This window comes from Saimiri boliviensis, chromosome 15 (genome assembly GCF_048565385.1).
Source record: "Saimiri boliviensis isolate mSaiBol1 chromosome 15, mSaiBol1.pri, whole genome shotgun sequence".
NCBI classification, from domain to species: domain Eukaryota; kingdom Metazoa; phylum Chordata; class Mammalia; order Primates; family Cebidae; genus Saimiri; species Saimiri boliviensis.
In genome coordinates, this window is record NC_133463.1 from 86,640,539 (window position 1) to 86,662,693 (window position 22,155).

Sequence of the window (22,155 nt, forward strand, 5' to 3'; positions counted from 1 at the left end):
CACACCATGGTCCTTGACCTTCTCCTCCCATTCTGCTGCGTTTATCAGAATAAGAAATAATAACTCAGCAGTTCCCCTAATATGAAGGACAAAACCAAATCTCTAAACAAGGTGGAAGGTTAGAACTTATAATACACACATACACACACACACACACACACACACACACACACGCACACACACACACACACGGCAGCAAGAAATAGAGTCATCACCTAGATCCAGACTTCAAGCCTCATTCCCTCTTCATGACTTGAAATAAACTACTTATTTTAGGACTTAGCATCCACTGTCAAGAAACTGCAAGAATATATTAAAATCTTGACACCCGGATAATACAACAATGTACATCTCAACTCTAAAAATACTTAGAAGGAGAGAGAATAATTAACTCAGCTAGCATTGAAGCCTGAGCGAGTTTGGAAGACATTAACATTCTCCAGCCCCCATCCTAAGCTGAGGTCTGTGTCAGCCGTACTATTTATTTATTTATAAGACACCTTGTCTGCTTTCATAGGGAGTTGGAGCAGCTTTCTCCCCTATTTAGAGCATATGCTGGGAACCAGTCTGAGTCAGACAATGACCTTCACCTGAACTCCGCCATGAACTACTCCAAGAAGCAGTGATGCTGCTGGGCTCCCAGCCTTCTGAGCTGGGCTGGATGTCCCCCGTCTCAGTCCCTGCTCTCTCCCCAGCTCTTCTCCAACCTAATGCCTGATGCCTTCCTAAGGGCCTGTCTAGGAACCTGGAGGAATGTCATCCTCTTGTACGCAAATGCAGGCTACGTCTCGTCATCCCTCCTGTGACAATCCAGAATACAACATGACACTTCTTTTTCCCTCTTCATTACCCTCGGTGCTTAGGAAGGCTCTTTTCATGGATGCTTTTGTAGGCCCTTCACATTTTGCAACGAATGTCTACATGCCACCGTTCCAGCTGAGATGCAGAAATTCTTAGCAGCAAATTGACTTCATTAAGCCTGGCAGATATTCTAAAATCGATGCCCAATATAATAAGATACAACCTTTATTTTGTTTTTTAAATATCTAAGACATTTTCAGGATTCTGATTCTGATTTTTAAAAATTTGCAAAATGCAGCAGAGAAGGAGAAAAGAAGAGAAAAAGAAAAGGAAGGAATTTTTATAAGATTCTTTATATTTATTCATAGCCTTCCTTAGTCCAAAAAGCATTGTAAATAGCATAAGATTTCAATATATCTGAATATTATATAATAGAACTTGTTTTGCTTTTTAAATGGATTTTTATTCCTAAAGGTAGGAAAAAATTCAACATGACAGCCAGGAATGTCTTGTTTGTGAGTTCCTGACCCCCTACCCTCCACTCTGTGTGGAGTTTGTTCCCAGAGCTGCAACCCACGCTCCTTCCCTGGGCTTGATCTGCCAAGGTGGGCAGTCCCCACACCTGCCTGCCCAGGGTGCAGAGCCCTCCCCAGCCCCAAGCTTGCTCACCTTCTCTCCCGGGGGTCCTGTCACACCAGGAGGGCCAGGCCTCCCCTGGAAAAAAGAACAAAAAGGAAGATTATGACAGGCACTAGGGATATCGTGGTGGAGAGGGGGTGGTTAGAAGAGGTTGAAAGACAGCTGCAGCTCCCCTTTGTGGCTGGGCTTTTCTTCAGAAGCCAAAGTCTCTTGAGACCCAACTTTCTGGACTGTGCTTATTGCTAGAAAGTTCTTCCTCAAACTAATCTAAGCTCCGTATCTCCATGCTTTCTCGTTTGCAGATGCACTGGCTCTACAGCACGGATGACACATTTGGAGAAAACAAAGAACCCCTTCCTATGGGACCTGAGGGCCTGGGCAGGAGGAAGAAGCAGCGAATAACCAGGACCTGGCCTGGACCAGCGAGCAGACAAGGAGGAGTGTGGTGGAGTCAAGGAAATCCTGGCGCTGAGGACTGGTGAGGCGCCAGGCAAGAGGAAAAGGGCCGCCTGGACTCTGGCCAGGATTAGTTAGGGCCACAGAGAACCCGAAGTCCCAGAGAGCTGCTGCAGGGGATGCTGAAGACATATCCCTCCTGTTCTTCAATGTCCCTGCTGGGAAGCCTTCCACGAGTGGTCAGGAGACTGCTTGAGCTTTCACAGCTCTTGCAGGAGTGGGGCGTGGGAATGGCCCAGCAGTCACAGCACAGGGCAGTCCTCAGCCAGCGTCCTCACGGACCCCAGGGAGGGCCTGCTGCACAGTCCATCTCCATCCATGGACAGAGGGTTTGTATAGGAAAGGATCCTAAGGATGCAGACGTGCGCTCCAGGATGCATGCAAATCTCCGTCACTCCCTCTTTACTCTCAACAGCAAAGATCCGGGCGACCAAAATCCCCGTGTCAGCAGCGGCCCTCCGAAGGGCTGGCTTCCCCACACCCTGAGCCCCTCGCCGGCCGCCCCGGGCCACCTGCATTGCATCTGTGTGCTGAGTTACTGTTTTTCCACGCTCATCTATGGGAAGGATTCCTTTCCCTCTCGGCCATCACCACGGCGGGTATTTCCAGTGATGAGAGTCAGGGCTACCACTGAGACACCACACGATGAATATTTTTAAGCAAATCAATAAATCGTGGTACATTCCCACCATAGACCATTAACTGATTATTTGAGTCAGGCCTTTGGTGAGTATTTTTTTAAATGGTTCCATGTTTATGATAAAATGTTGAGGAAAGAAAAGCAAGATATAAAAAGTACAGTTCCAATTTGTTACATGACAATAAATACAAATCCAGATATTTGGGGGAGATAGAATAAACTATAATTTATATTAATATATTACTAAATGTAATTCATTGATATTGAATTTAATTATGGACATATTATATTTTATCTATGATTTCATATTGTATAAATACATTAATTGACAAATATGTTAAATGATGCTATGCAACATAGCATTTTACTAACTGGCTTTAATATGAATGTATGACTTTAGGTTTTAATTTTTAAATTTAAACATGTAAATGTAGTTTATTTTGGAATAGATTATATGTTCATATGGTTCAAAACTGAAGTGCATAAATATTTAAAGTCCCCTTCTGGGGGCAACCAAGCAGCAAGGTTATCACTGTCTTGCTGATTCTTGCAGAGACGGTCTTTGTAAGTCATAGGTGCGTTTTCCCCCACACCATTCCACACTGTTCTTGATTTTCCACTGAACCACGTGTCTTGCAGACCACTCACGTCAGCCCATCCAGAGTTTCTTCACGAATGTCCTGGGCATCATAGCGCTCCCTGTGTCCTTGCATCCTGATTTATTTAGCTAGCTCCATATTGTGGAGAATCGCGGCTGTTTTGAATCCTTCCCTCTGGAGACAAGATTGCAATGAGCGCTACTTACACACAAAACCTTGAAAACCTACGTGTGGTCGGAGGCCTTTACATTGTGGTAGCACATCACCTTGCCTGGTGTAAAATGGATTTCAAGTGGTCTACGCACTGGGATCCCTCCAGCTCTGGAGTTCGCAGAGTCAACCTACAGCCACACAGCTGGGGTCTGGTCCTGGCCTCCTGCAGCCTCCAGCTGAGCAAGGAGGAGGCCTGGGTTCTGAGGCTCTGTGGAGCTTTGTGTGGGGTCTGGTTGCCCCCATCCTCTGACCTCTGATGAAACCCAGCCCTACAGTGTCAGTACCCACCTACCTGGTGTCCTGCCTCCCCAGGCTTCCCAGGGAATCCATCCAGGCCTCGCTCCCCCTGGCAAAAGAAGGAAAGAACAGGTAAGTGACCACAGGCAGTGGCCCAGCACACATCCCCACAGGGACCATCATGGACAAGGAGGGCGGGGAGAAGGGGCTGTCCGCACGCGTGCACACATGCACGTGCGCACACACGAGTGCACACACACACGCACGCACATGCACGCACATACACACCAGACCTAGACAGGATGCGTACTGGAGGACGAGGAACACAGGTCAAAGGTCAGAACAGCTGGATTCATCTCTCTGCTTTTCACTTTTCAAATCTGTGGCCAAGAGATGGCCATGTGGCTTCTGTGAGCCACACTGTCTCTTCATCTCACGATTCTTCATCGGGATCAAACAAAGCCATGGGTGAGTGGGGTCTATAATGCAGTTCATGAAACTGCAGGCATATTTTACGCATCATTCATTTGTCCAGTAAACACGTACGAACACGCACCATGTCCCCAGTGCTCAAAACCGATGTCAGGGTGAATTGCTGGCTAGCGGGAAGCCACCATCCGCACTTTAAAATCTGTTTACATTCAGACGGAACTGACTGAATCTCTTACTCCTATAGGTCTTGAGCAAGTCACTTCACCTCTCTGAGAGCGCTTTAATTACTTTGGGGATGTTAATAACCCCATCCTCAAAAGATACCTATGACTCTCAAAACAAAGGAAAAAAAAGGTCAGGTGCAGTTGCTCACACCTGTAATCCCAGCACTTTGGGAGACCAAGGTGGGTGGATCACCTGAGGTCAGGAGGTACAGATCAGCCTGGCCAACAGGGTGTGAAAACCCATCTCCAGTAAAAATACAAAAGTTAGCTGGGTGTGGTGGCACGTGCCTGTAGTCCCAGCTGACTGGGAGGCTGAGGCACAAGAGTCGCTTGTACCCAGGAGACAGAGGCTGCAGAGAGTTGTCATCATGCCACTGCCCTCCAGCCCTCTAGCCTGGGTGACAGAGTGAGACTCTGTCTCCAAAAAAAGCAAAAGATACCCATGACCAAGTCACCTGAGAACATCCCTGCTTAGGATAGGTAGTTAATAAATGCCGTACTCTCCCCCTAGCTGTGCCCTGGTTTTCTTGAGCCAACTCCCAGGTGCTGGCGTGCTCTAATCCTGGGTTAACTCAGACCTGGTGTTCCCAGCTGGGGGTCCGTCTTCCAGGTGGGCTGCAAGAACTCAGTTGGGCAGACACTTAAAAGGTGGGTTCACACTGGTCCGAACGGTCTCCCACCTGCACCCCAGCAGCGGCGGCTCCCCTCTTCAGGCTGCTCAGACACAGCCACTTTGTCCCTGTCGCTGCCTCTGCTGCACCCTTCGGGGCTCAGATGCAGCGTCACCTCCTGACCTTTTCATCTAAATGAGAGGCTGTCAGCGGGCGGCATGGGCTCATTTTTTTCTCCCTCATCTCCCTTAATTCAATTTGCATCTATTATCTATGCACCACGCCTCCCACTCACACAAGGACAGGAGGGGTACCCACTCTTTCTGTTCTTGGGTTCCCGGAGCCTCAGTGTGGGCCCCGCTGATGTTTACTGAATGACCGGGAGATGATACCTACAAATTCTGTTGAACTCTTCTCTTTCTCTAGAATCTCATTTCCCAAGTGGTGATTTGTTTCTTTTTGAGGTTGGCATCTATCTTTCAGGATGCTGTTTTTCTTCCAGGGGTCACAGGTGCCTGGTTTTCTGCTCGTGGCTGCTGTGGGTGGCCACCCACTGATGGACACTGATTCCATTCACTGCCACTCCCTCTGGCCATGGCGGGACCAGGAGGAACCTCCCACAGGTGGTTTTCTTCCTTGTGTGGCTGCTCCTGTCCTTCCGGGGGCTTGCTGGCTGCCTGGGGAGTGAGCCTTTCCCTTCATCTGGAAACAAGTATGGAGGCTTCCCACTACCCAGGATAGGCAGGGGACGGGGCAGGGGCTGCTTGACTCTACGTCTCCAAGTTCAGGAAACCAGTGAATCACTGACAGCTGCCCCAGGGTCCCTCCATTCCCCAAACCCGTTGATGTGAACTGGGGGTGTCCCGTCCCTCTCTGGGCTCTGCAGATCAGTTTGCAGGCCCCTGGCCTTGCATCTATATAAACTTAATCCTACATGTTTTCTATCTTTCTGAAATTACTTTAGAATTCCAGAACGTTGATGTGAACGTGTATTTTCAAGAACAATTATACACTAATGTTTTAAAAAGTTTTTCCTGGTGGCTCACACCTGTAATCCCAACACTTTGGGAGGCCGAGGAAGGTGAATTGCCTGAGGTCAAGAGTTCAAGACCAGCCTGGTCAACATGGTGAAACCCTGTCTCTACTAAAAAATACAAAAGAATTAGCCAGGCATGGTGGTGGGCGCCTGTAGTCCCAGCTACTCAGGAGGCTGAGGCAGGAGAATTGCTTAAACCTGGGAGGCGGAGGTTGTAGTGAGCCAAGATTGCACTGCTGCACTCCAGCCTGGGCGGCAGAGTGAGACTCTATCTCAGAAAAGATACAAGTAATAAAAATAAAACAAAAGGTCTTTCCATCACATGACAGCTGGGGCGAATGCGGAGAGGAGCTGCCTGGGTTTCGTCTCTGCCAAGTGATTCCACATCTGTCCCTACATCATCCCCTTCAAACTCTGTGAGGTTGGCAGGCCCAAGCACCAAGAGTTGAGGAAACTGAGGCTCAGGGAGGTGAAGCGACTTAACCCCAGCTTGGTGTGCTGGCACTGGCGCCAAAACGAGCCCTCCCATCCCTTCATCCTTGGTCTCTTTCTACCGCCTGGGATGGGGAGGGTCAGAGAAGGGTCCCTGGAGGAGCAGGAAGGCTTCCGACTGTGGGGCCCGGACTGGTGAGTGGACAAGAGTCTCCCAGCCCATGGAATCTCATCCTCTACCTCCAGATGAGGAAACAGAGCCGTAGGGGTGCGCCTTTTCCAAGGGCACACAGAAAATCAGTGGTGGCACCAGGACTCAAATCAAGGTCTCCTGATTTCCAGTCCTGGGCATGCTTCCTTGCAGCAGGCCACCCAACTACACAACACTGTCAGGAACATGGCCGTGCTTTGGTCAAGGAAGAGGCCGAGGTGGATGTCTGGGTCAGAGGGACTCGGTGAGTTTGCGGCGCAGGCACACAATTCCATGTAAACACAGCTATGCAGCCACGACATGGGAAGGGCATCCGTGGCCCTAAGCCACTACTGTCTGTAAAAGGTGTAATTGCCCTGTTGACACTGCACAGGAATGCTCACTCCCAGAGAAAGAGAGAGAGCCAAAGCCGTCCGTCTTGCAGACAGGAAGTAGCCAGGACACAGCTCGGCTTGCTTGTGCCCAGAGAAAGAGTGAAGCTGCTGGCCCTGAAGGCAGGGAGAGCCGGCCACGCAGCTGTGGGTCCTCTCAGCAGAGGAGCTGCCGGGCTAAGCAGCCGAGACAGCAGACAGTGTGAGAGTCAGCTGCCGATGGGAGAGCAGCATAAGAGCCGGTGTCAGTGAGCTGCTGATGAGAGAGCTGCTGAGTAAAACCACATTTCAGCTATCTGCTCATCCACCCACTCCCCTCGGGCCTCAGCACGGGCTGGACCCTAACCCCGAGTATGACGTTTGGCATGGCCGCGGACCTGACACTCGCCTGGACCCCGGCTCTCACACAGGCCTCGGAGCAAGGCAAAGTGTGCCTGTGGCCCCAGTCCCTGTTTCTTCCTTTCTTGTACTTGCAGATCAAGATGAGTGGGTCTAGAGCCAGGATTTCCTCTGACTGCAACTTAGGACAGCTGCAGGTGCACAGAGAGGCCCTGGCTGCACCTGGGGGCGGCAGTGGGCACTGCTGGTCAGCACGTGACAGAGGGGCCAGGTGGACGTGGCTGCGGGCCTGATGGATGGGTGGTCATCAGCAAGGGGCGGGAGGAATGAGAGAGGGTAGATGAGGGAAGCAAATAAGCTGAGAAAGAAGAGTGGGGAACACTCAGAGACAGAGGGAGACAGAGACAGAGACTGAGTAACCCAGAAAAACAGAGATGGAGAGACAGAGGGAGAGACAGGCATGAAAAGAGACAGAGACAAATGGAGAGACAGGAGAGAGATAAAAGAGACAAAGGGAGACAGAGAAGCAGAGGGACAGTTAGGCGGGCACAGACATTCGATGCAGAGAGACTGGGCAGAGACAGGGCAGAAGAGAGAATCTGATTCACAGATACAGGGACAGGGTGAGAGACAGAAGATGTAGCATTCAGATGAGGTCTCAAACTGAGACAGGTGGCGAGACCATGCCGCAGCGTGGGGCCGTCTGAGGCCACACTAGGGCGCCCGCGCCCTCGGCAGGCCCTCCACTCAGACCTGCTGCTGCTGCACGGCTTTGCTGGCTTTGCTAGCACCACACCGGCCACACAGGCACAGCTGAGTGCAGGGTTCAGCTCCTACAGACCGAGAGTGAGACCCCCGGCTCCCGGGTGGAGGGGGTGTGGGTGGTGGTCAACCGCAAGATTCAGACCCAAACCCTGGCTCTCCCACACTCCAGCTGTGTGACCTTGGACCAGTTCCTTAGCAGCTCTGTCACTCAGTTTCTACAAATAAGGAGCATAATATTGATATTTACCCAGTAAAGCTGCCGTGAGGACCATGTGAGGTAATCGACGTGAAATGCTAACACTGCCTGGCGCTTGGAAATTGTGCATGAGAAGCCAGTTAAGCCAAACAAAGGGTGACTGTGTGGATGGACTTGGGATTGGGAAAGAAAGACAAAAAATAACGTGGAAGGGACCAGCAAGAGGGGAACAGCACAGGAGGGAAGGGACAGGTGCTGGGGACAGAAAAGCCAGGAGAGCAGTGAGGCGTTGCCAGACCAGGTTCGAATCCTGACTCTGTCAACGGCCAGCTGCCACCTGGAGAGAGGCTGCCTGTCTCTGGGGCTCCCGTTCCCCACCGTGGTGAGATAACAAAACACAAACCAGGGAAAACGAGAACGCTAAGATCTCTGTTCCCCACACCTGGAATCAATAGGGAAGTATAAGCTTATGCAAATGAAAGAGGCCTGGACCTCTGCGCTGAGAACCAAATGCTGAAACGGGCACTACCTCGATGGCATTTCACGCAATCGCAGGGCATATGGTTCCCATTTCCAGGAAGGAAAACCGCGTCTCCAGGTGGCACACTAGCCTGGCCCCATCCTGGCTGCAAAGCCCACTGAGCCCCTCCAGGCCAAGGCCATTTGCTGCGGTTCTGAGTTGCTGGCAGCAGAGGGCGCTCCCACTCCACTGAAAGCAGAAAACCGCCGGCGGCCAGTGCCTGAGGACTCACACCTCGCTGCTGACAGGCACACGTCCAGAGCAGGAGGGACACGTGGTCTTTCTTCTCCTTCTCCCTCACATGCAATAAACCGTTCATATAACATGGGTGCCAGAACTGAACGTACTGAGTGCTTTCCCCAGAAACCAGCTGCAGCCCCTTCGTGCTTTTGACGAGCAGGATGGCCCATGCAGACAGGGCTTCTTGCAGACAGAGCCTGAGCCCACCTGGCGCAAATCCTCCCCACGGCCGCCTAGCCCTCTGCCTCCACCTCCATCCAACCCATCGTCTCTCCCATTGCCAGAGTGGTCTCCCTAGCATCCATTTCTGGACATCCCTCCTTTCCCAGACCCCCACGATGCCCATGGCCTGCAGGACCCACCCGCCGCAGTTGTACGGCACTGTTGTCTGCCACCGAAGCTCATTCCTGCCCGAGCCTGCCCCCAGCTTGACCACAGAATCGCCTCTTTCTAGAAAGCCCACCTTCCAGTCTCCTCTCCGCCAACAAACATCAGGAGGCAGCAGACACCGGTGGGAGGGCGAGCGCACTCTTGGGGAGACCTGGGTGCTACTCTGTCCTGTGCTAATCCCACCACCTTTGACAAGTACTCAAGCCCCTAGCAATCACAACGGACTTGTTTGTTAAGCAGGAATATGTAAAGTACCCTTCATCTGTTGTTTTCTGGTTCAAATTTGTGAGATAATGTAGGTGAAATTCCAGGTACTTAGACCACCACCCATGGCACAGAATGCCATTATGGCTAGGCGTGGTGGCTCATGCCTGTAATCCCAGCACTTTGGGAGGTCGAGGTGGGCCAATCACAAGGTCAGGAATTTGAGACCAGCCTGGCCAACACAGTGAAACCCTATCTCTACTAAAAATACAAAAAATTAGCTGGGCATGGTGGTGGGTGCCTGTAATCCCAGCTACTCGGGAGGCTGAGGCAGAAGAACTGCTTAAACTCAGGAGGCGGAGGTTGCGGTGAGCTAAGATTGCACCATTGTACTCCAGCCTGGGTAACAGAGTGAGACTCCATCCGAGAGAGAGAGAGAGAGAGAGAGAGAGAGAGAGAGAGAGAGAGAATGCCATTACACCATTACAACCCAACTCAAATGCTACTCCCCCATGAACTGTCCTATCTCCTGTCTCTGCAGCCCCTCCAGAAATGGCTTCTCTTTCTTTTACCATCCAGTTTCCACCTCATCTCTTCCCCTCTCCCAACAGGTAGCCTCTCCCCGTCCTATACTCTGCAAGTCTCACCCCCTCCCAGGCTGTGCATTTAGAGGGCAAGGCCTGGATCTGAACTGTCTCCTTTCCCCTGCAGGGCCTGGCGTGCGGTGATGCTCATAACACGAACGGATACAGGCGCTGTACTGACCGATATGAACTTAGCCTTTCAACTGTGGGCTCCCTACTGCACTCAGACCACATAACATGTCCTCAGGAGAGGAAGATGAATGAAACAGTCTTCGGGCAGCCCACATCCACCCAATCATGTTACTGTGCTCAGACAACAAAGAAATCCATGCCATCACTCTGTGGTCTCTCTGGGAAGGAGGAAGATGGCATCTTAGGAGCTGAGAGCCATTCTGGGTCCCCCCACCCAGATGCCTCCACACTAATGATGCCCATTCCCAGGGACCTCCACCCAAAGGACTGCCTTGTCCTCATGGTGGGGACCCCACCACCATCCTGTTCTAGGAGCAACGCATCCTTAGGTGCCCCGGGATGAGTCCTGGAGTTACCCAGCGACTTGGAACCTGAGATCTCAAGCTGCCAAACATCTGCTCCACAAAGGCAACGGGAGAAGATGAATGTGGGCATCTCTAGGCACCCAGCACACAGTGGGTACCCAGTAAATACTGATCACAGTCACACTTAGTGGGTAACACTGGCAGCCCCTCAAGAGCAACACGAATTGGGGGTGAGACTTATTGATGGCTTTTTATGAGGCCGAGTTGGGAGTCAAAATGGAAAAGAAAGAGGTGCCCACGTCTGCAGGGTGGATCGTGGCTTCAGTCCCTTCAAAACGCCAACTCCCTTCTGTTCATTGCTAAGGGAGCTTCTACCAGGTGCCAAGCCCTATACTTGCTCTCATGACTCATTGGATCCTTAGAGCCACTGGCCCCCAGAGGCATCACCATCCTGAAATGTCAAATACAGACATGGAGGCCAGCGAGGTCCAAAGCTTGTCGAAGGTCCCTGCACTGGTGGAGGCGCAGCCAGGGTGACAGCCTAGTTCCTCCAATTCCAAGGCTGGCACTCTTCCCATTTAATGAAGCCTCCCTTGCTCTGAGCCCCGTGGGACTTCTGGGGAGCCTCAGGACTGGAATGTTTATAGCCACCCAACATTGTCTGGGGGACATGGTTTTCTAGAAGGAAACAGGGCCCTCAGTGCCCGGTGCTTGGCCCTTTTTGTAAGCAGACTCCTCTCTGTACCTGGCTGGATTCACCTTACGATTTGCCCAGCAGCCCCTGGACAGTCCACTCGGGCTCTGCCACCTGGACCTACTCACACCTCCAGAGCCTTCAATCACCTTGCTGTGCCTACAGAGACATGATCTGGAAAACCCCCAAATGAAGGGCTGTCTCCCTGCTTTACAGAGAAGCCCTGGGGATGTTAGAAGGTGGCCTCGATGCTGGATGATGGTGGCTCTCTCTGCTAAGGTGGAGCTGGGGCACTGTCTCACCCCATGCTGGGCAAGGCCAGGCAGCTGGAAGGACTTTTTCCAAGGGAAGATGGAAACCTTCTTCTTGCTGTTGTAAGAAATCGGAGAGGTTCCTGAAAAAATAAACTGTAAGCACCCACCAACAAAAGAGCTGAAAAGGTCATACAGCATCACACGACCCAGGTTCTTTCTTGGACAAGTGGGGAAACAGAGGCACAGAAAGGAGCCAGCTCTCCTGCAAGTTACTGGCACATCAGCAAGGGCATTGGAGCCAGCGCGAAGCTGACCTTCAGAGCTGCGAGCTCATCCTCGCCTCTTCTCTACGTCTGCTTCTTTCTCTCCTCAACCCCATAAATAAAGCACATCCTGCCCAGAACTGCTCTAAGCTTTTCGTAAATATTAACTCATGGAATCCTCATCATATGCTTATGAAGTAGATAAAATTACTCTCTGCAGTGAAGAAACCTGAGACTCCGAGGTTAAATAATTCTGCACAGTTCACACGGCTGGCAGAGTCCAGAGCTGGGATCAACGCAGGCTCCAGGATCACGGGGCAGGGCCTTCCAGCCACGGCCGTGTCACCCGGTGCAAGCGGCAGGGACTCAGAGGCTGAGGAGGGCATGGCTGAGGTTCCTCCCTGCACCTCACCAGGGGGTGCTCCTCCCTTCCTGAGCTTACCCCAAAGGACCCTTCTGCAGCAGGTAGAGCTATGGCCGGACCGGAAAGGAGACAGTCTATGGGAAGCAGGCCTGCGTTGCGCATTTCCAGCGACACTTCAGGCCTGGTAAGCCACAGCTGGGAAGGCCCCGATGGGGAATGAGGGGTTTCTGGCTCCTGCTGGCTTTCTAACAGGCCACAGGGCGCCAGGAAACCTATGGCCTCTGGGCTCAGTCTCCCCCTGCACAGTCAGGAGAGCGCCTGCAGTTCCTCTGCAGTCCTTTCCAAGGCTGGGAATTCAGGATTCTGATGGAACTGCGGTGTTTCTTGACGGAACAAAAGTCTTAAAGCAAGGCTCCAAAAGCTTGCTGGAAAAGGGTCCAAGTCTCCAGGGAAAAGAGTCTCAACAGGGTTTTGGCAAGAATAAAACACCAAGCGTGTCCGGACTGGACTGCTCCTGAAGCGAGCGGGGAAAGAAAGAAATGTGTGTGAACGTGTCTGCTACGGGCCCGACACTGTCCGTTATCCACCTTCCGACTGGCTTCAGAGAAGACATGAATATTTCCATCCTGCCGCGGAGAAAACAGGCTCCCGTAGCTGCAGCGGCTGTCCTAGCGGCAGACCTGGCACCCCAGGGCCTGCGGAGAGCTCTTCACTTTTTTGGGAAAGCCGACTGCACCCCACCTCCGAAGCTCCGCTGAAGCCCCCGCAGCCTCCAGGAAGCAGGGGATCATGTTGGGATGGAGAGGGTCCCCGCTCTGAGCCCTCGATGAGTGTTTTCTCGCTCTGACATTCCCTGGCTAATGTGGTGTGGTCTACGCAGCTTCCTGCTGGCCGTCTCCTCCACTCCTAGGCTTCCTCTAGGCCTGGGCCCCACAGCACATCCTCTAAACCCACCTGCACATCGTCAGAAAGCCACAGTCCACACACCTGTGAGTGAAGGTCCCCTCCACGCTGAGCTCCATCTTGTTCTCGCACCATCTCTCACCTGGACCCAGGGCTCACCCATGTGTCAACAGAGGACTGGTCACGGACTGTGCGGCAGGTACCAGCTCAGGCAGGGAAGACTCGAGGTGAATAAGGAACGTTATGTTAAAAAATCCAAGGGCCTACATACGCGTGGGGGTGGGTGACTGAAAAGCAAAAAAATGCCATGTGGGTGACCCAAGATTATCAGGGTGAAAAGTAGGGGGTTCTAGCGGCACAGAAGCGGAGGCTCTGGGACAAGCCAGGGAAACTCAGGAAGACTTCTGAGGGAAAGATGCTTGAGCAAACGGTGTTTCCAAAAAAAAAAAAAAAAAAAAAGATTTCTATGCAAATCTTTGTGGCTGGATGGCTGTGTGGGAGGGCAGGCAACTGAAGCAATGAATAGAATACAGGAATGGATACGTCCGTTCACGTTTTCACATATTTCTACTCAGACTGTAGGTTCCTTAGGTCAGAGATCATGCTTATAGTTTTTGCATCCTTTACGGTTTTAACAGCCAGGCATGGTGGTGCACGCCTGTAGTCCCAGCTACTGAGGAGAGGCTGAGGCAGGAGAATGGCTCGAACCTGGAAGGTGGAGATTGCTGTGAGCTAAGATCAGGCCACTGCACTCCAGCCTGGGTGACAGAATGAGACTTCGTCTCAGAAAAAAAATAAAATAAAATAAAAAATAACAACAAAAACCCCATCGTTTTGGATTTCTTCAGCATTTCTTCAGTTTCTTCCTGAGGCAGAGGGCGCGAAGCCTGGGTGCTGTGTGTGGCCTCGGTGCAGATGCTGAGGCTGGGGACAAGCCCCCAGATTAAAAGAGATGTGTTCTTTAAAAACAAACAAACAAAAAGTTCCTTTTGCACTTCAGTGCTATGTGACTTACACCCACTTCCTGGACTGCTGACGCATAGAACAGCGAACCCAGATGAGGCAAACCAGCCTCCAGGAGCAGAACCACCATGGGCCCGAGTGGCCTCTCCTGGCAGGCTCAGCCCAGCCCCAGGATTCAGGCAAGTCTGTCTGGGGAGTGCTTTCCCAGGCTGACCCCAGCTTCCGGCTGCCCCCCGCCCAGGCAGCACATTGGTACTGGATCTGGTTCTGATGACTGAGGCGCTAGGGGTCTTTGGCTTCCATAACCCCTTCAGATACAGCTGCCTCTTGTCTTGATGCAACTGGGCCCCGCCTGTGCTGCTGTCCTTTGGGGGGTTCCCAGGCCATGGATTCATCCATTGTCCTCACAGGAGATCTAGCCTTAGGGCATGGGATTTGAAGGAGTCATCTCTTATTCACTTATTCATTGAGCAAATGAATCTCAAAGGCCACCTCTGCCCCGGCTGGACAGTAAGCACTGTGCACCTGCAGCTGGCGGTGCAGTTGACTTCGTAAATATCCACCACGTGCTGGCAGATGTTGCCCGCTAAACTCCTGGGACCCTGACGGAGGGCCTGTGCCTCTCAGGCCTCCCTAGACACGGCCTGCACTGGGCACTCTGGGTGCTGTGGGAAGACTGGATGCCTGGAAGCTCATTTCAGACTCCAGGCCAGGGACAGGCTCCACCTCTGACTGCACCCTCAGCTGACAGCCAGTGTGGACCCCACATGCCTGGGCCTCCCGCCTGAATCATGGCTGAGCCAGCCACACACTTTGGACGTGAGTCTCAACCTTCTTCTGGCTTCTACAGCGCAGCCCTGCTTTGGGGAATTTCCACAAACCCCACTCACCGCTGCACAGAATTGAAATAAGACCCCCGCTTGCTCGAGCACCAGAGCTGCACAGCAACCACGCTTCTGTGTGCCCAGAGCCTCAGTTACTCCAAAGGTCACTTTTATGTCCTCACAATGTGGAGGAAGGAGCAGAGGGCTCACAGAGAAAGCAAACAAATGACCAGCAAACAAATCTACAGAAACAAGTGAAAACTCTCAGAAGAACCAACAAATGCAAATCCTAACGACCAGGGTAGGAGGTAGGGTTTTGCTTATTAAAGTTAAAATGATTAAAATTTAATATACAAACAAACAGAAATCATGTTTGGCAGCGTGCACTGGGGAACGAGGCCAGTCCCTGCCTCCCTGAATGAAAAGGAACCTTTCAGAAAGCAATGTGAGCATGGGCGTTCAGAGCCACAGGCAGGTTCATTTGCTTTAACCAGTAATTTCACTTCTGGGAAAGCAGCCTAAAGAAATAATCATAAATTTGAAAATAAATAAATAAAGCTGTTAAGTTTTAAAATGTCCACCAAAGCATTGCTTTTTTTTTTTTTTTTTTTTTTTTTTTTTTTTTTTTTTGACACTGTGTCTCACTCTGTTGCCCAGGCTAGAGTGCAGTGGCATGATCTCGGCTCACTGCAACCTCCGCCTCTTGGGTTCTAGAAATTCTCCTGCCTCAGCCTCCCAAGTAGCTGGGACTACAGGTGCATGCCACCATGCCCAGATAATTTTTTTGTATTTTTAGTGGTGACGGAGTTTCACTGTGTTAGCCAGGATGGTCTCGATCTCCTGACCTCCTGATCTACCTGCCTCGGCCTCCCAAAGTGCTGGGAATACAGGTATGAGCCACAGCACTGAGCAGCACTGTTTTTAAAAGTGAAAAACTTGAAATGATTGTAAGTGATCAATATCTGGGCAATGGGTACCTGAATTATGGTTTATTCAGTCAGTGGAACGCTGTGCAGTCACTTAAAACAAGCTCTAAAAACTCCACGCCAGCACAGAGAAAACACTGCATGTCAGAACAGCAAACAGGACACACCATGGTATATAGGGTGCATGGCTGTGGAAGAAGACTTCCCGTGTGTGAGGATCTGCATGGGAAATATGCCTTCATGCCCACTGCAGTTGTATGAGGACGGCAGGATTATAGGCTATATTTCACTATTTTTCAAATACGTTAAACTCAAATGCAGGATAAATAACAAGTCCCTATACAACTAGAGAGTCGGCTGGTAGTGGTGGCTCACGCCTGTAATCCAAGCACTTTGGAGGCCAAGGCGGGAGGATCATCTGAGGTCGGGAGTTCAAGACCAGCCTGACCAACATGGTGAAACCCTGTCTTAAAAATAAATAAATAAAATAATAATAATAAAAAAAGAACCAGAGAGTCACATCCTGCAGGAAGATGGGATGGGGCAGACTCCAATGGAGCGTCTCAGACATGGGCTAGGCGAGAGGGCCTAGCCCCAGCTCTTGGGATCCATTGCTCCAGATCTAAAGGAACTCAGTGAATGGGCCTGGGAAGAGAGGACTGAAAATCTGGCACCAGCTGCCATTTGGGAAGGTGGAGCTGGGTTGGGATTTACAGTGCTTGGGCAGCGACCCCCGCTCCCCAGTGGAACCTCAAGCCAGCAACAACAGCAGCACACCTGGCGGAATCCGACCGGAGGACCCGTCCACTGTTACCTGGCAGTGGTCACAAACAGCGTCCGCCTGGCCTCCTCAGACATGTCGGTTGCCATGGTAATCTACCTCCAAGAGCCCGAGTGTAGGCCAGTTCACAACACTTGGTGACCATGGCTCAAATGCAGGTCACCAAGGCCACTCCTGTCACCCCTCACCCTCCCTTTTGTTTGAGAGCCTAGGTAACTGAGGAGCAGAGAAGGTAGGCAGCTTGCCAAGTAAGATGCCAGTCCTCGGAGGCAGCAATGGGGACTCTGGAGTCCAATCCAGGGCTTTCTTAAAACCTGTCTGGTCTGGAAACCCTGAACTTCACCTTGGTGCAGAGAATGACACCTGCAGGTACCGAGACCACAGCCTTTCCAGCACAACTTACATTTAGGGTGGGAAATTAACACACTCTCTGCGCCAGCCCTTGCCTGCCACATGCACACACATGCACACACATGTACACATGTAATATACATGTACACACATAGGCATGCATGCACTCACACACAAGCATACACAGAGCAGATGGTCCCAGGCACCCTCTCCCTCTTTTCTGTGGAAAGCCATATTGATAAATGAGCACCTAGTCATTGATAAATGAACACCTAAATACCTTTTCTCCTCGAGTTCCCTTTTCACCTCGTTCTCCTTGGAGACCCTGCAGGGAGAAAAAAAAAAAAAAAGAGCAGTGACCCAACATCTTAGTCTGGCTTGTCTGTGCTCACCATGGGAGGGTCTATGGAGAAACTGCCTGGCACTTCCAGCCCAGGGTGGCAGGGATGGTGACAGTGAAGACCCCCTCTCCCTGTGTGGTCTAAGGCCACAAAGCAGCCACTGTGTGATCTGGGCCTAGGCAGCAGAGGCAGGCCACTTCCAGAGTGAGACCTGAGCTCCTGGGTTTGTCCCTTGGCTTACGCTATCCGGGTTCTCATGGTCATAGATTGGGATATAGCCTGGCTCCTGAGCTCAAGTGGCCAAGGACAGAAATGTGGCTTCAGAGTCAGTTTCCCCCATCATACCATGCCTGTGATGCCTCATGACCCTAGTTTCCAGGAAGGAGTCCCGACACTGAATCAAAGAATGGTTCCTTTAAGCCAATGCCCCTCCCCCCTCAGGGATAGGGTCACTGTCTATCCCTATTGCTCACCCCACCTTCATCCAGAGCAACACCCAGATGCTGTGCTGTAGACTCCCTGCCCCTCTCTGTGCAGACTAGGTGGGAACGTCAGCCAGGATGTGGAGTTCTCTGGGTGCAGGATCTAAAACGTGACCCACCCCATCATCCATGGTCACTCGATCCTCTCACCGCGCTTTACTTTGTGGGCAGTACTCAGCCCTGGATGCTGCATTTTCTGCCTCCCTCAAGTAGAATGGAAGCCCCACCGGGGCAGTTCCTTCCATATGGTATCCCCAGAGTCTAGAACAGAGCCTGTCACATGGTAGGCACGAATACACATTTGTTGAATGAATGACTGACTCAGTGAGTGACTATATCGATCCCTCATCTAGCACGGGAACTTTGGAGGGGTTGTGTTTGAGGGCTACTGCCCCACCCTGAGAAGCAGAAGACCCAGGAGTGCATGTCCTTCTCTTCCCAGGTACGTAAATCACCCAGTGAGGCGCTGGGGCCACCCATAGGAGCTGATGAAAGCATAGCTCCTCCCAGGCAGCAGCCTGCTGGATAGGCAAGAACGTGTCCTATTTAACTATGAACTCCCTGTGGGCTCCACTCTCTTTTCTCTCCTTTCTTGGAGAAGAGACCCTGGTGCATTCAATGGAAAGATGGTAGAGATAGCAGGTACCACCCAGACCTCCTTGTTGATTTCAGGAATGATACACACATGACCTAGATAGAGTACAGGGCCCAGGCCACAGATGCTCTCCTAAAGAGCCGAGCATCTGCAGGGCCATCCAGGCCTAGAGAATGAGCAGACATCCTTGCTGTTGTAATTTCATCAAATATTTTGGCCATACACACAGAGATCAGAGGTCTTCCGTGTCCCCAGGACAACCCAAGCTGCTTTGTTTGTAAATGACATTTTACACTGCTTCATTTGGGGAGAATCCCAAATCTTTCTCTTCTTTACACTTTAAGTTCTGGGCTACACGTGCTGAACATGTAGGTTCGTTACACAGGCATATATGTGTCATGGTTGTTTGCTGCACCTACCAGCCTGTCATCTAGGTTTTAAGCCCTGAGTGCATTAGGTATTTGTCCTAATGCTCTCCTTCCGCTTGTCCCCACCCACTAACAGGCCCCAGTGTGTGATGTTCCCCTCCCTGTGTCCACGTGTTCTCATTGTTCGATTCCCACTTATGAGTGAGAACATGCACTGTTTGGTTTTCTGTTCCTGTGTTAGTTTGCTGAGGATGATGGTTTCCAGCTTCATCCAAGTCCCTGCAAAGGACATGGATTCATTCTTTTTTATGACTTCATAGTATTCCATGGTGTATTTGTGCCACATTTTCTTTATCCAATCTGTCATTGATGGGTATTTGGGTTGGTTCCAAGTCTCTGCTATTGTAAATAGTGCTGCAATAAACATGTGTGCATGTGTCTTTACAGAGAATCAAGCATAGTGTTAGATGTTCAAGAAGCCATTTTGCTCCTTGTATACCATATCTGTTTGTTTGTTCATCTCTTTATTCATTGGACATACTGAACACCTATTATGTGTCTGGCACTGCTCCAGGGGCTAAGAATTCAGTAGACTCCACCCACCCTTCCTCCAAGAGCTACAGGACTGGACAGGCTGGGGAAAATGAATTATTTAGATTAAGGATCAAAAAATCCTGGGGTACTGGTTAAAAATGCAGATTCCTGGGATCTACCCTGCTTTGTTATGTGAGAAAGGGGGCCCAGGAATGTGCATTTAAACCTGTTCTCTGGGTGATTCTTATGGACTGTAACATCTAAGTATTTCTGGTCTAAGAAAGGAGAGACCAACCCTTCATTGGCATCAGTAAGGCAAAACAGCATTATTGTCTAGATGCAGGTGGAGAAACTTGCTAGAACCTGGTTCTTGGTTCCTGGAGAAGGGGTAGAGCCCCTGCCCAGACAAGTGCCTTCACTTACAGGAGCTCCGCCATGTCCGGGAAGTCCAGGTGGTCCTTGGGGCCCCTGCCAAAGAGCATTTACAGAGAAAAGTGTCAGGGATGGAAGGGAAAGGCAAGCTTAGCAGCACAGCTCAGCAGTCCCAGGTGCAGTGACAAGAACAGCTGCCTCTCATCCCACCACGTGCTGCCCGTACTGCTCACATAGGTCTCACCAGCACACCCCCGCCCCCATCTTTGCTTCCCTTCTCTATTCAGAAGTCATGCCATCTGCTGCCTGGTGGAGCCCTGATTCACACCCAGATACTCTTGACTTCAAGGAACAGCTAACGGTGTGTGCCTATGAACCACCACAAGGCCAGATGCAACTATTCCATTTCACTCTCCCTGTACCCTTCAGCCTCCCCAGATCAGGCCTGGATATGTTCACAGCTTCTGACACATTACAACTGATTCCCGTGGCTCATCATTCACACTTTGTCACGGGCTCAGTACAGCCTGGACAAGTCCTGACACAGAGCCCAGCAGAAGTCTGCAGACGTGGAGGAGCCTCTGCTACCCAGACCGTGCAATGCTATTGCCTCTGAACATTTAGCTTGGAAATATCTATGAAAGGCTGCTAAAATAACAATATGCATTCATTCCGCCAGAGGCATCCCAAGTTTTAATCTAGCCTACTGTAATAAACATATAGTAGATAGGGAGAAACACACAAATGCACACATGCATGCATACATCCAGTGCTTCATTAATTTTAGTGGAAAACAAATGACCTTAGAATCGTCTTCAGGACCACAAATAGGGGAATGTTATGTATTATGATACATCCATATGAATGTGACATATTACAATACATCTATATATGATTGGATGCATCCAATACATCCAATTCTGTGCATTGATTAAGAGAACTTACGGGGCCCATCTGTATTTACACGGAAAGATGCTTTTCATCTCTTGTTAAATGGCAAAGATAAATGACCAAGTATGATATAAACACATTTTTGTAAACATTTAGGAAAAATCACTTATATGTGGATATACACACACAGATGTGCACGCAGTTATATGAGAAGGGGAGGCAGGGAACCTCTCTGAGCATCTCTTCTGCACCTAAAGCAATTGGCTTTGCACTGGGACTTATCCCTGCGAGCATCAGAAAGGCCCAGCTCATAGCAACACTTACCCGCATGCCGACCTCACCCGGCAGCCCCGGCTCTCCCAGCTCTCCTGGCTCCCCCTGAACAAACACAACAGCACAAAGTCATTGGCAGTGGGACACGGGTCCAGGCATACTAGAGCAGTCCACAGCTTCCCAGAGCCTCTGCTTCGCAGCTCAGAACTCATCACAGAAACAAGGTAACCCCCAGTGAGCAGGGCCCAGGCTCCCCTCAGATGCTTTTTCTATAAGCAAAGAAGCTGACCTTCACTGCACACAGTATTTTTTTTTTTCTTTAGAAACAGGGTCTGATTCTATCTCCCAGACTAGAGTGCAGTGGCACAATCATAGCTCATTCATTATAACCTCAAAATACTTGGCTCAGGTGATCCTCCCACCTCAGGCCTCCAAGTGGCCTGGACTACAGGGATGCTTCACTGCACCAGGTTCTTTTATTTTTTGTAGAGATAGTCTTGCTTGTTGCCTAGGCTAGTCTTGAACTCCTAGCCTCAAGCTATCCTCCTGCTTCAGCCTCCCAAAGAACTGGGATTACAGGTGTGAGCCACCATGCCCAGCCACACAGTAATCTCCACTCCCACTCAATCCTGTGGCTGGAAGCCAACAAAACTAAATCTGGAGAGAGCAGGGGAAAGTATAAAAACTGGTAGCACCCTGACGGCTGTCTTCACGAAAAGGATGCTGGCCACCGAGAGTGGAGTGAGAAGAGAGTCTAGTCTCCATGGAACTTTCCTTTCTCTCTTGTCTCCAGGAATTTAGACCACCTGTCCTGAAGTGCTGTCAGCTGTGGACCTGAGCACTGCTCACAAGCCAGGTTCCCTCTCGGATCATTTGTGGCTGAACAAGGGATCAGAGAGGTGAAGGACGCAGAACTAATGTCCACTTGGATTCTTGGTGGAGAGGAGACTGACCCAGCAGAGCTGAGATCACTTTGAGCTTGGGTTGCTGGAGGATGTTGTAGCTCAGAGGCAGGTGAAATGAAGAGGTGGGGTTTGGGGTAATGATCAGAGAAAAGCTGGCCGGCCACACAGGGTGTGGGGTGCTGCTTGGATCTCACTCTGACTCTTCTAGCTACACACTGGGGTTTTAAGTAATTCCTTTGCCTCACTGGGGCCAGTTCCAAGTCTAGGTGTGGGGGATAACAAGGCTGCCTTGCAGAACTACTTGTTAACTAAATGAGAAAATCATTTCCCACGATAGGCAGGCAGTACACGGGGGTAAAGCGGCTGCTGGTCTTGTCACAGCTATTAGGCTGAGCTCCTGGCATCTGGGAGGATCCTGATACAAATAAGTCCCC

The 22,155-nt window shown here is 50.8% G+C and overlaps 1 protein-coding gene across 1 annotated transcript in view; it reads right to left on the reverse strand.

The window, feature by feature from the left end:
- The window catches only part of COL22A1 (collagen type XXII alpha 1 chain), a 320,593-nt gene that overhangs the window by 165,093 nt on the left and 133,345 nt on the right, over positions 1 to 22,155 (reverse strand). The window contains exons 14-18 of the mRNA XM_003933680.4: positions 20,868 to 20,921; positions 19,704 to 19,748; positions 17,241 to 17,285; positions 3,641 to 3,694; positions 1,471 to 1,515 (exon numbers count right to left, since the gene is read on the reverse strand). Of these exons, the coding sequence (XP_003933729.3) occupies positions 1,471 to 1,515; positions 3,641 to 3,694; positions 17,241 to 17,285; positions 19,704 to 19,748; positions 20,868 to 20,921 (243 nt within the window). The remainder of the gene's footprint in view (positions 1 to 1,470; positions 1,516 to 3,640; positions 3,695 to 17,240; positions 17,286 to 19,703; positions 19,749 to 20,867; positions 20,922 to 22,155) is intronic.